The sequence below is a fragment of the Pseudorca crassidens genome, chromosome 4 (genome assembly GCF_039906515.1).
Source record: "Pseudorca crassidens isolate mPseCra1 chromosome 4, mPseCra1.hap1, whole genome shotgun sequence".
In the NCBI taxonomy this organism is placed as follows: domain Eukaryota; kingdom Metazoa; phylum Chordata; class Mammalia; order Artiodactyla; family Delphinidae; genus Pseudorca; species Pseudorca crassidens.
In genome coordinates this window covers 52,107,189-52,120,793 of record NC_090299.1, presented here as the reverse complement: position 1 = coordinate 52,120,793, position 13,605 = coordinate 52,107,189, and the positions used below count along the sequence as shown (strand labels likewise).

The 13,605-nt window shown below is 44.7% G+C and overlaps 1 protein-coding gene across 3 annotated transcripts; it reads right to left on the bottom strand.

Annotated features, from left to right (window-relative positions):
- Positions 1–286: 286 nt before the first annotated feature.
- On the bottom strand, positions 287–12,392 carry SMIM20 (small integral membrane protein 20). 3 transcript variants are annotated; one of them, XR_010942953.1, is made up of 4 exons: positions 12,171–12,392; positions 11,726–11,801; positions 1,735–1,791; positions 287–971 (listed from the first exon to the last, which is right to left on the bottom strand). XR_010942953.1 is itself a non-coding variant. In XM_067735669.1 (3 exons), exons 1-3 carry the CDS (start codon positions 12,277–12,279, stop codon positions 934–936), a joined length of 204 nt encoding a protein of 67 aa, XP_067591770.1. In that variant the 5' UTR covers positions 12,280–12,379; the 3' UTR covers positions 287–933. The 3 variants fall into 3 exon arrangements, 1 of the variants encoding a protein (XP_067591770.1); XR_010942954.1 differs by having other exon boundaries at positions 11,726–11,780; positions 12,171–12,391; XM_067735669.1 differs by lacking the exon at positions 11,726–11,801 and having other exon boundaries at positions 12,171–12,379.
- Positions 12,393–13,605: the final 1,213 nt, after the last annotated feature.

The following is a 13,605-nucleotide window of genomic DNA, read 5'->3' as shown; positions in this document are numbered from 1 at the left end:
GCACATGATCTAGTAAGGGGCCAGAGAGAGCACTAGAGAAAGAAATTCGTATTCTCATGTTCATCTTTGCAGCACCTGGTGAGGTATCTGGTAGAGAATCGCATTCAATAAATATCTGTCTCAATACATTTGCTATTTACCTTTAAGATTTTTACTTGTATACAATTTTACTTGTATACAAATACCAAACAGTCAAATACCTAGTCAAATATAATGTAGTCAAATAATACTTCTGGGTATCATTTAATGCGCTTACAAAGAAGGATTTACAAAAAATCTTACACCATTGTGAAGTAAAAAGAAATCATTTTAATATACATATTTTCACTCAGTTAATTCAACATGATTTCTACTAGGCATGCATACCCATTTAGCTTGATTTGCTTCATAGTCATTTATTTTTCAAAATGCAGCAACCCTCCCAATGAGATAGTTGAGTTGTACTCTTTATTCTTAAAGAGTACAATGTACCTTGCCCTCAAAGAGTTTTATCAACTTTAACATTTTCAAAGAGCCCTAGGAGGCTGCTCAATATGGTGGGTTTTCACTGAAACTTCTTATTTGGAAGACGGCAGAACAGACTAGGATCTTCCCAAGTCTACGGGTTGCTTGTATTCATGTCACAGCTCAGGTGGGTAAGAGGTAGAGACTGAATAATAAGTAGATCGCCTCCAAATGCAGCTGGGTGAGAAAGCTTCATTTTTAGAAAGGAAACCAAATCATGAAAACCTTCGTAATGGTGTGATTTGTTTCAGGGTTCTTTTGATACTTAAGAAGGGAATTAATCCTGGTGCACACTACTCTTCTTTACAGCCTTCTAGAGTTTTCTTCTCCAGCCATCGTTCTTTAGCCAGGTGATTTATTGTACTTGCTACAGAAATGAAAGCATGAAGACTCTGTCTACTTTCATAATCAGAGGTGGTGATAGCCTTTTCATTTCCTGCCAAATGGATCCGACCACACTTTTAACCCTATAGAAAGAAACACGAATAAAAACAGGATTCGTTTTTAAATTTCCTACCACTTCCCTCAACCCCAAACAACTAAGATGACATCAGAATGAAGTTGTGCAATTTCCATGTAGTTGGAGTTAGTGCGGGCAAGTTGCCGGAACCCCGGAACAGGACGGCTGGGAAGCCGTGGCAGCTGACAAGAGACTTTTAAATGGCTCAGAAATTGCCCCACATCAGGGAGATATGTATCTGGCCTAGTTAAAAAATAAATGAATAAAAAAAAGACCGCTGCCACAGATTACAAGAGTTTTGGCTAATAAGCTAGAAACCTCTCATTCTCAGCCAACTTGGATCGTCTCAAAGTAACTAACCATTCAGCCATACAGGGAACTTGTGAGCTTCTGTATAAAGCAGAATCCCGCATCGATTAAAATAGCTCATAAGTAAACAGTATTTTCCCATGACGGTGGTGTTTAAATAGGTGCTTGGTAAATATGTCTGCAAAACATCTACTTATGCTTGATAGTTAATTGCACACTTGCTACACACTTATGCCCACTTATCAAATGCAGAAGAGAAATGTGTAAACTTGAAAAAACTCTTCTGGAGTAACATATTAAGAGGAAGTCTTGGGGTGGCAACCTCTAAAACGGCAACTGCTGGGAAATAACGGCACAGTTACAATCCAGCCTTGAAGCAAAGATTTCTCCTGCTGCAAAGCACCACTCCCAACGACAACACACTAGTACACGTGAGACTTTGTTGTGATTTTTACGTTTACCTGGTGGCTGCACGTCTTCTTGGACAATACCAGCTCGATTTATGGTTTGTTCCTTCTCTGAGAAAGACAACAGAAAAATTACTCATTAGAGAGGGGACTGTGGGGCAGGGCAGTGGAAATCTTTTTATCTACGTGGAACAATGACACGGGACAATCAGGAAACAATATATCTGAGTGCTATTAAATTCAGAGCTTCCATTGCCCAAAGCTTTTAGGTTACAGAAGTTAGATCCTATCAAGCAAAAAGACTGGATATTTTCAGTGAAAGAAAGAAAGCCGTACTTCAGAAGAAAAGCTTCTAATGAACATCTTTTCCCAGTGATCTCAGCAGTTTGGAAAGGCAACAAAAACAACAGCAAAAGAACAATTTTGAAAGAACTGGTGGGTGTGATATGAGGAGAGCAAGGCTGCTGAACTGCAGGAACAAGTACAATTCAGAAGAAAACGATGCAGTTTAGGTGTCTAAAATGTACTCCACTGAGGGCCTAGACCCAGAGCTAAATATGCTATGTTTTTCGTGGGAAATAGAGCAGAAAATTAATCTTTGGGTGGGTGGCTTTGGTTTGGATAATTGAAGCTTCCCTAATTGACTGCAGGTGCTACGCCAATTAGTAAGCACGTTTTAGCGTCAGCAGCTTAGCCAGTCTCTTTGGAGATGTCCCACAGGCGAAGGCCAAGAGAAACTGGGCATTTTATGTCTGTGGGCTTCAAGCCCTCACACATCTTTCTAAGTGGTGTCGAATAAATCTAAGGCCTGTGAAAACAAAGACTTATTATTTTAAGTATCTTGATACACAAATGGTGGCTTTTCAGCAGAAAGACTTGCAGCCAAAGGATGTTTACTACTATATTATAGTAATTAAGTGTTGTAATCAAACCTTTCTTTTAATCAGGCTGACGGTGTTTCTTTAAATCCACGTTTAGCTCTTATTTAATATTAGGCAGTTTTCTTTATTCTCATAAAGATACACAAGCATAAAGGTATAGGAAACAGGGCTTTTCCAAATCAAATATTCACTGAACTTGCTTCTCCGGTGATGTGACGGAAAGTCAATCCTAAGTGACCTGTCTGAGAGTTTTATCAATGCTAAGTTTTGCTTTGGCAAATAAAACACCGGGCAGCAGGGATTATCTGAATCTTGACATCCAATTCTAAGCAAGACAGAGGAGACACAGCATGAGGAAGCTGCTTATACAGAAGGGTCTGGTGGCTCCACTGGGCCTCTCTGAAAAGTAGCAGGTAAACAACAACCAAGACCCTGTGGACCAAGAGATGCCAAAAGAGTGGGTGACAATGGGACCTCTGAGGCGTCAGACTTCCTAAAATAACACAAAAGGCAATCTCATTTCCTAAGAAGTTAAATTCCTGTAGGAGTGAGCCCTACCATGCTGTCACCATGTAAGTCTCCAAGTACGGATCTGTCTCAAACATGCTCTTAGAAAATGCCAACTAGTAAAAGACTACACTGTCATCGATCGTGCCAGGAACAAAAACAGATATCATTTTTCACAGCTAAAAGGTCCGTTCTCCAGTATCATGGAAGAAGGAAGAGATGAATTTTTAACACATGCTTGATTGCCAGAAAGCATTCTAGATGTCCAGGTTTGAGAGAATCAGACAACCTGGTGAACGGAACACATTCTCCAAGAGGCAGGTCCTGCAAAGCCAAAGAAGCTGGCAGGCTGCCAAGCATCAGAGGAAGTTGACTTCTGGTGGCAAAGGAATGCCTAATTTGTGTTCTCACCTCTTACAATGAAATGGAGAAACAAGTGAAGAGAAAAGAATCCCTGTCTTCACACTTCCTTGCTAATTGCTAATGAGGTTGGAGAGAGGCTGAGGATTTATTTTAAATAGACCATAATCTCTTTATAATCCTTGTCCTTATGCAACCCCCTCTTTTTTGGCTTGGATGGGCAATTTAAACCCATTTGCAGAAGGAGTTCCTACCAAGTGATAACCGGTATTAGCGTCCTATCTACATCCCCTGGTTCTTTAATCCATTAATGTTTTATAAATACTCTAAGGCCAAAGCAGTCTTATATAAATTCATGATATGACACGAAGACACTTTATTTGTGAATGCGAGATGCGCTAAAGGGAAAACAAACTGGTCCCTTGGGACTTAGCGAGCACATCTTGATGAGGTTGACAGTAGGTTTCTGTTTTGCTATCATTAGAGAAACAGCAAATGTCTCTCAACCTCTGGAAAAAAGGGCAACACAGAAGTCAGGGGTTTAACTATGTGGGCAAATCAGGATAAGCTAATTACTGACCTTTTAGTAGTGAGCATGCTTCTATCAGGAGTGAAATGATAGAAACGCAAATATGCAGCATGGGGCCTGGAGCTTTGCGATGCCCATTAGAAGTTCCCTCTCCAGTGTCTCAGCAAGCCCGACTCTGCCCCCTGGTGCTAAGGCAGTGAGCTGATTTGCAGTTTTAATTGAGGATCCTTAGCTCTACTCAAAGGGCCAAGGCAGATTATTTAAAACTTAGTAATACATGCAGACGGGCTCATTTTTGTATGGTAGCAAAAGAAGCTACCTCGTAATGTTTAAGTCTTTGAACAGGAAACCTATCCTTATATTAAATGTCCATACTGTGAAATCTGTGTGACTTGCTACTTTATTTAACATTCACAGCAAATTGATACAGCGTGCTCTAACTGCCAGCCCCCTCAGTGGTCTTGTTACTGACTAGTTGAGGGTGCTCTTGGGGAGGACCAGCAGATAAAAACCTAAAAGCAGGTGCAGAATCTGACCTCGGAGTGGGGGGCCTACACAGTGAAACCATCACCTCGGGAACACCCCTCCATCTCCTCCTGCCAATGAACAGTTAAAATAAAAGCAACTCACCACCTGAGGTAATTGGACAAATGTCAACATTTGAATATGGACTGTATATTACATAATAACATTGTGTCAATATTAAATTTCCTGGATTGGATAATTGTGATTATGTAAGAGAATGTCCTTGTGCTCAGAAAATACATGCTGAAGTGTTTAGGCATCAAAGCTCACAAGGTCTTCAACTCACTCTCAAATGGTTCAGCAAAACAGTAGTAACGATTATATATGGAATGTAATTATATATGAACATATGCGTGTCCATATGTATGTATGTATAGACGTGTAACATATACATAGCGAGAGAAAGCAAATGTGGCAAAATGTTAACAACTGGTAAATCTAGGTGAAGGACATAAAAGGATTCATTGTACTATTCTTAGATCTTCTCTGTCGGCTTGGATTTTTTTTTTTTAACAACAAAAATACACAACTGCAAAACAAGTATAAGGAAGTCCAAGAGCACTGTGACTATTCCATGATGATTAATTGAAAGTCTCTTTTAAAAATAGCAAAAATAAAATAAAATAATACTTTTCTAATGCTCCCACTTTGCTGCAGTCTGACTTCGGGGTGATCCAGAACTAGACGTGTGTATTGGGGGTGAGTGTGAGCCAGCGGCTGGGGGGACCAAAGGGCCATCGGAAGCGTGGACTCCTTCCAATACCATGAACACTTTAGTTTCTCACCAGGGTGTGTGGTAGAATCCAGGCAGCTTTGTAAGGCTGTTAGAAAATAAGACTTTAGTCTGCGCATTTCATTTGACTCTAAGGTGAAAAGAATAAAAAGCATATTCTGAGCACTTGCCATATAATCGGGAAAATGCCTTTCCAAGGTAAGAGGCATTTCTGAGTCAAGTGATTTCTCGCAGGCCTGCTCTGACTCTGTACCACACGCTTGAGGTTGGGGGCGGAAGGGGATCGGGAGAAGAAGTGAGGTATCACAGCTCTCCCACGTAACCTTTGGCTTTACTGGCAGACACTCTCCCCTGTCCTAAAAGCAGGTGAAACAGGGCATCATTAAGCAGCAGACAAGGCTGGGGAGTTAGGGTCTAGTGTCTATCCAGGAATAAATGTGCTAGGTGACCTTGGACAAGTCACCTAAATGAGGGGACTGAATGAACACAAGATTTCTGGCAAAACCCTTTGTGCTTCTGCACATCTAACTAAAGTTAAGCATGAACAGGATCACAGAAAATGATCTTATTCTGTCTCATTTCACAGGTCGCCCTGAAATGCTGTTATTTTTTAAAGCCACATTCAGGATCACTGTCTGGTTCCAGGATGCAGAGACAAAAGGCAGACCAGCCTTCAAGTTATAGCGCCTGAACGTGCGCTATACGTATAGCTTCAAGTATGCTTCCCTGAATGTGGGCTCTTCCCACGCATCATGCTGTGCCAATAGGCTGAAAGCTAATCAGCAACGTCTGGATTCCCTCCAGAAGCACAGCAGAACCATCCCCACACTTCTGGTGTGGGAATGACAACTGCCAATGCCAACTGCCATCTCCCCAGTGCTCATTTCACTACTCAGGTATCACGTGTGGAACTGACCTTGTATTCCCCCTAATACTCGGTGAAGTCTGGCTGAGTTAGTGAAAGAGCTAGAGATCACACTGAATGTCAAAATGAAATTCAACACAGCAGTCTGTGATAATGGCCTGTCTGCTTTTAAATCGTAGAAGATCTCCCTGGCTTTATTTTACCTAAGCAGCCTTGTGCCTCTTTTCTACTGCCTTGAGGCTTATTCCAGCAGGGGCCCTAGAGCCTACCTGTCCCCATACCCAGGCCGGCCAGCATCAGTCAGGCTGGCCCAGATGAAGGGTCAGCAGTGTCCCGACACTTGGGCCCTACATGGCCTGGGCTCCTTGCTAGCCTCTGGCTCCCCTTCTCAAGGACTGGGTGTCTGCCCGGCCTTTCCAAGGACTGTGGGCTTCTCCTCGGTCTGCCCAGAATTCTGGGGACCATAAATGTATGAAGGACGCTCAGAAGAGAAACAGCCAACAAGAGAGGCTAAGGAGTGGATGAAAGGCAGGAGCAAAAGGGCAAAGCCAGGAGTACTGGCGGAGGGGCAGTCACGAAGCCCAGGGAAGAGAGTGTCTCAAGGAGGGAGAGTCTGGCTGGGGCTTGTGCCTCTCACGCATAGTCACCTGACCTCCTGCGTCACAAAGAGAACAGAAGCCACAACAAACAGGAAGCATCTACAACCTCCCAACATCACAGCTACATCTAGAGGTACCCACACCTGCCTTTCTCCTCAGTTGCTGGAAGAGGTGTCCTGCCTTTGGTCCAAGTCTCCCTCCTCCATCTGATCTCAAGATCCCATGCCACCTCCCACTCTATGGACTGTCTTCTCTCTCCAGCAGTCTTCTTTGTCCAGAGGCTCTCTTGGCTCTCCCGCTGCTCCCAGCCAAAACGAAAACACAACAGCCCCCTTGACCAGCTGCAAAATAATTCGTCATTCTCCTCTCCATACAGACCAACATCTTTAAACAGTCAACCCAATATACTATTTACTCTTCAATCCACTGCTATCTGATTTCTGCCATCAAACCATTGAAAGCACTTCTAACAAAACAACCAATGAGCTTTACCTTCTTTTTGCTAAATCCAATGGATATTCTCACTTTTTTTCTTCCTTACCGTCTTCAAGCAGCCTAGCCCTGCTGACCACCCCCTTTTCATGAAGAGCTATCTTCTTGGGGCTTGAGACTGCAGCCTCTTCTGGTTTTAATCCTCGCGCTCTGGCCACTCCTTTGAGGACCCTTCCTCCTCTGACCACTGGCTCTTCAGACCCTGAAATGCTAGTGTTCACCTGCATTCTGCCCTGGACCAGCTTGTCTTTTTCAATCTCTGAATGCTGCCTGGGAGCCCCACCTACTGCAATGACTCTGCTTCCCATCCAATGCCAGTGACGCGCCAGCTCCAGCTCCAGCTCAGATCCTGTGGTTCAGCTCCCATCGCCTACAGGAAATCTCCAGAAGCATATCCAGGTACCTGAAACTCAATACACCCCAAACCGAACTAGCATGTCCTCTCATCCCCCAAATAGACTTCCTGTATTTCGTAATGTCTAGCACCATATCTCCTCAGCTGCTGGACCCAGAACGCTGGGTGTCAATCTTTCCTCTGCCTCCCTCAGCCCTGAGCTAATCAGTCACAAATCCCTGTAGAGGATTTATTTCTTAAATCTGGCTCCGGAATTCAGTCCTTCTCCCCAGTCCCATAACCACCACCACTCTGGTTAAGGCTACAGTCACCTCTCCCTGAGGTCACAGGAAGCACAGCCTTCCCGTACCTGGCCGTCTTACCTCCAACCTTGACCCTCCCAGCCCCTCCATCACACACAGTCAGAGATTCCTGGAAAGAGTGAATCTGATCACCTTGCACTCCAGACTCAAATTCTTCAATGCTTTTCCACCGGCTGGACTCTGAGGACAGCAGAGGGTTACTGAAGTATTTTGACTAAGCGAGTGAGAGGATCGAATTCAAAGAGCAAACAGCGACAGCCACAATGGAAGACCTGGAGTTCTATACATTCTCTGACACACAAGAATGGATGTTCCCAGTTACAAATTCTCACCAAAGAAACACAAAGATGTATTTCAGAATGAAGAAAACTGAAGCTAGAAAGGTGTGAGATGAAAGAAGGATCAGTGAGTAAAGAATGAGGGTAAAGAGAAACAATCAGTGACTGTATAAAACACGGATGGTACTAAGTCATCTGGGGAGTAATAAACACAAGGCAGGACGGGTGGGGCATCTGGGACAGGAGCTAAGGCATTCTAAGGTCTTTGTATATTTCATAGGAGGTAAAGATATTGACTAACTTTAAACTGTCACCACAAAAGAAAAAGAGAATGTAACACTTTCAACCTAGTAGAGGGTAAGAGAATTAAATAAAGCAGCCTTGAAGGCAGAAAAGGAGAAAAAAGGGAAGTAGAGAAACAGAAGAATAAATAGAAAACATAAGATAGGAAAAATAAATGTAAATATATCAGTAAACATAAGTGAAAATGATCTCAATCCAACAGTTTAAAAAGATTACCAGATTGGATTTTTTAAAAATCCCAGTTTAGGGCTTCCTTGGTGGCGCAGTGGTTAAGAATCCACCTGCCAATGCAGGGGACACGGGTTCGAGCCCTGGTCCGGGAAGATCCCACATGCCGCGGAGCAACTAAGCCCATGCGTCACAACTACTGAGCCTGAGCTCTAGAGCCCGCGAGCCACAACTACTGAGCCCACGTGCCACAACTACTGAAGGCCGTGTGCCTAGAGCCCATGCTCCACAACAAGAGAAGCCACCGCAATGAGAAGCCCGTGCACCACAATGGAGAGTAGCCCCCGCTTGCCGCAACTAGAGAAAGCCCGCGCCCAGCAACAAAGACCCAACACAGCCAAAATTAAATAAATAAAATAAATAAATTTATTTTAAAAAATCCCAGTTTAGGCTGGTTATAAGACTTAAGGACAAATAAAGGCTAAATATAAGAGGATATCTACATCTATATCTCTCTATATATACATATAGATATACACACACACCAGGAAAACACTAACCAAAAGAAAGCTGGTAACTATGATAATATCAGATAAAACAGAGTTCGGGAGAAATATTAGGGGAAAAAGGACTCATATAATAATAATCGAGCCCCCCCAGAATATTCTAGATTGTGTGCACAGAATAATATGGCCTCAAGATATCTAAGTCAGAATTAAGAATGATCTGGAACCATCATATACAGAACTCTGTACTCCCAAACAAGAGAATATACATCATTCCCAGCAAACAGTGAACATTTGCAAGAACTGACTTGTACCAAGTCACAAAGCAAATCTTGACCTATCAAAAAATCAAAATCATATAGTCTGAAATCTTTGACTACAAATGCAAAGAAGGTAGATCAGCAGCAACACACTAACCAGAAAGACCACAGTGGCTGCTGGGTAAAGAATGGGTGGTCCTGGGGACCAGTGAAGCAGGGAGACCAGCTCAGAGTGCAGGGAGTGGGTGGGGGACTAGGTACGTGTGAGGCAGTGACATGAGAGAAGAGCTCTGACCGTCTTGTCCGGTCACATACATCTGGCACCTAACACAGTGCCAGACACACAGTAATTGCTAAAATCCAGGTTTAAAAAAATGAAAAGGAAGCTAACTAAATGCTAGCTGAATGTGCTGAAATGAACTGAAGCTCCGTCCTCACAGAGGGTTCCCATGACCCGGTCACGAATGCCTCACCTGGGTCGGTCCACCTGCTTAAATCTCCTTGTCTCACTTCCCTGCCCTTGTGATTCCTAATTTTTAAAATGTTTTTATGGGAAGCCTAGTGTAAAAATATACTATGTGTTTCTACACCTGTTATCTCATTTAATTCACCCCAAAACATGTAAATTCAGTCCTGCAAATTCCACTGTTACAGATGAGGAAACAGGCCAGGCTCCGAGAGGTTGAGTAACACACCTTAAGGTCCTCCTCTAGTAAGGGATTTACACCCTCATCTGACTTATTTCTCTCACCCTCTTAGAGAGGCAGTATGGTGCCCTGGTGTCACGATTAAGGGCACTGGTGCAAATCCCAGATCCAGGACTCATCGGTTGTGGGTCCTTGTACAAGTTAACTGTTCCATACCTCAGTCTGTCCACATATAAAATGGGGATGATGATCACACAGCAGCTACAATGAAGGGTTGTTATGAGCACCAAATGGATTGATATATAAGAAGTACTTAGAAGAGTGTCAGACATATAATAAGCTTTCAATAAATATTAGCTATTTAGTATCATTACCTGTTTAAGGAATCAGTTATGACTCTCAGATAAGAGTGTTCAAATTAATTAAGACTGAACCAGAAAAGTGGGCAGGTGTTGACTGCCTTACAGTTAAAAATGCAGATATTGTAGCCACACACACTAAATGTTCACTTTAAAGGCCTAATCCGTCTGTCTCAAGGCGACTCAGACAACCATAGACTCCGGACTACCCCTATAAGACTGTTGTTGGGAGACAGCACAAACCCACACCCTGAGCATCTGACCCAGAGGAAGGTTTCTCAGCCTTGGCACCATTCGCATTTTGGGCCGAATAATTCTTTGTCAGGGGTGGCTGTCCTGTGCATGGCACAAAGTTTAGCAGCACCCCTGGCCTCTATGCACTAGATGTCAGTAGCACACACTAGCCCACCCTATGCCGTCCATTTTGTGACAAGCAAAAATGTCTCCAGATAGAACCAACTGTCCCTAGGGGGACAAAAACCATTCCCAGTTGAAAACCACCGCTCTAGTCTTCGTGACTGAAACTTTTCTAGTGAGATCCAAAGCAGACCCCCTTGTCCCAAGTTCAATTCTAGAGGCTGTCATAAAACAGCGTGGGGCAAGGATGCAGTAAGGACGGATAATGCAGATAGATTATACAGGGCTTCACACAGCCCCGTGTTCACCCTCACGCATGGTGCATGGAGACAGGCTGGGAGGCAGAATGCAGAGGCCATTTCAATCTTGGCTGATGAAAAGAAGCCACAAGGAAATCTGTGTACTTAAAACGCTCTAACTCAGAAACCAAATGTTGTAGCATCTGTAATGGGCAGAGCATTTACACGGAGCTTTCGCCTTCAAATCGCCAAGCTTTCAGCCTTCGCTAATATTGTCAAGGGGCACAGTTGGCCCTCTTCCATCTTCAAGACGGTTCAGGTTTCCTGGAGAACAAAATGAGCCTCTAATGCCTAATATTTTCTCTCTGACAGATGGTTTCTGACATATCAAAGTGCTAATCCTTGCTGAGGTATAGGTCTCAAGGAAGGAGAGCTTGGCTTTTAGAATGATAGGACTTGAATGATTAAGGAAGAAAATTACTCGCAGGATATTGACCATTGTCATGTGAGCAACCAGCTTAAAATGAAGACAGCAGAATCTGAAAAAATATTTGAGGAGAAAGGAGAGGAAAAACTCAAAAACCCAGGTTAACAGTTTAGGTTTGAAACATTTCCACTGAAAGACATCTTTGGGAGTGGAAATGAAGTACAATAAAAACACCTTCAAGCTCAGGATAATTAGGGTCCATCTCCCTCCCCTCAACATCATCATTCCCAGCTTCAGTGTCTGGAAGGTCTGGAAACAGAGGCGGGAGTAGGAATACTTGTCTTGCCACTTACTAGCTGTGTGTTCTGGGGCATGTTGAACAACCTCGCTGAGCCTCAGTTTCCCCATCTGTAAAACAGATAATAATACCTACCTCAAAGTGAGGTTGTGTAAATTAAATGGTCCAATGTGTGCCTAATGAGATACATTAAAAAACTTCGGTGAATATGAGTATGAACTACTTTTTAGTGTCGACCTACTATGTGCAGATTGCTTTCATTACCACCTTTGAGTCTCACCAGAGGCTAGATGATTTTATTATACAAACAGATAACTAATAAAGGGGTTGCTGAGATTCTGAGAGATTGAGTCATTTGTCCACTGTCACAAAATTGCACATAGCGAGATTCGAACACGGGTCTCCCTGACCGGCGAACAAAGCCCTGACCATGGCCCCACGTGGGGAAGGGAGGGGAGTTACTGAGGCCAGGCCACCGCGTGGGGTCAGAGGTCACTCACGGTATTCGTCCAGCCGCATTAGAGGCCGGAAGTAGATGGGGTAGAAGGCGGCGCCGATCAGGGAGATGAAGCCGCCGAAAATGAGCGCGGTGCGCAGGTTCGCGGTCATGGCTCCAGCCGGTGACCGCCCTGACCCGCCGAGCAGCCCTCACTCTCGGAATCCCGGATCCCGCCGGCGGTATCGTGACCCCACTCGGAAGAGGAGGAGTTGCTTTCGCTTCCGGGCCTTGGGGGCGGGGCTAGGAGGAGGGCCGGGGCCGGGGGCGGGGTGGGGTTGGGGCCAAAGGCGGGGCCTAGGACTGGGTGGAGCTAGGGAGGGGCGGGGTCAGGGACCCGGCGCACCGCCTCCCGGGCTCTCCCTGGCAGCTCGTAGCGCTGGGCGATCGCGATCCGCGGCTAGAGTCTGGAGCTTTAATTGATTCCCTGTTCTGCCCCCGACCCCCCCAGCCTGGTTTTTCTTTCAGCCGCTCCACCCACCTATCTTCTGACCTCGTTTACCACTCCCTCCTTTACAAACCACGTTTTTTCGTTCTTCCCCCATTGATTTGATTTTTGTGACTATACCAGGAGGTGGATGCTCTCTATGGCTCGTTGATTTAATCCTTGTATTTTTTACAGGTGAGGGAATCCTGGCTTGGCTGCGCGGATTTGGACAAGTCACTTGGCCTAAAGGGCGGTTTGAGGGGATTAGAGACAAAGGTGCAAATCGCCTGGCCCAGGATGGCCCGCAGGGGATTCAGAAATCGGAGCCACAGGGGCTTATGAACCACCTGGGAGGACGGTTTCAACATCCGAGCTACATCTGACTCTGATTTTCCATGCCCTCCTCTCTCGTTCTTCCCTTTGCTGGATGTCAGGGTTACGAATGAGGATGGGGAGTAGAGATCAGCACAGGGCGGGGAGCCAGCAGCCAGTCCCACTGATGGGAACTTGGGGCTCTGCCTTGTGGCCTGAGGTGGGAGCCACTGAGGACAGACATCTGCTTCCTCTTCCTGAGATTGCCATCCTCCATGCTTCCAGGTGGGCTGTGCCGGCATACGACCCACCCAAGGGTACTGGGCAGCTGAGACTAAGATTCCTTGGGCCTTCATTCAGTCCTTTATTAAAACGAATGATATCAGTGGCTGGGGGCTGCAGAGGAAAAAAGACCCCAGCACATCTTGACCCCAGCATCATTAGTTAGTCCAGAAAAGGTCTACGATCTTTCAGAAATGGCGTAGAGGACACAGGTTTCCTCTTTCTTTGTAGTTTTGTAGTTGAGTCAAGCTATTTACTTCCGTAGTTCCAGAAGCATATAAACCAGGTGTTTGATCTGTCAGCAGATTTAGGGACTGTCTGCTGTGCCCCCAAACATCAGGCAAAGTGCTTTGGGGGCCACAAAGATGAATAAGACGTGACCCTTGTTCTCCAGGATCCTGCTATATGGATGAAGAGA

What these genes read in the sequence shown, in the direction of transcription:
- SMIM20 (XM_067735669.1), bottom strand. Translation starts at nt 12,279, where the DNA reads ATGACCGCGAACCTGCGCACCGCGCTCATTTTCGGCGGCTTCATCTCC. An exon ending in AATGCGGCTGGACGAATACC is followed by an intron (nt 1,792 to 12,170) that starts GTGAGTGACCTC and finishes TGTCTTTCTCAG; the next exon opens with AGAAGGAACAAACCATAAAT. An exon ending in AGAAGACGTGCAGCCACCAG is followed by an intron (nt 972 to 1,734) that starts GTAAACGTAAAA and finishes TTCTTTCTATAG; the next exon opens with GGTTAAAAGTGTGGTCGGAT.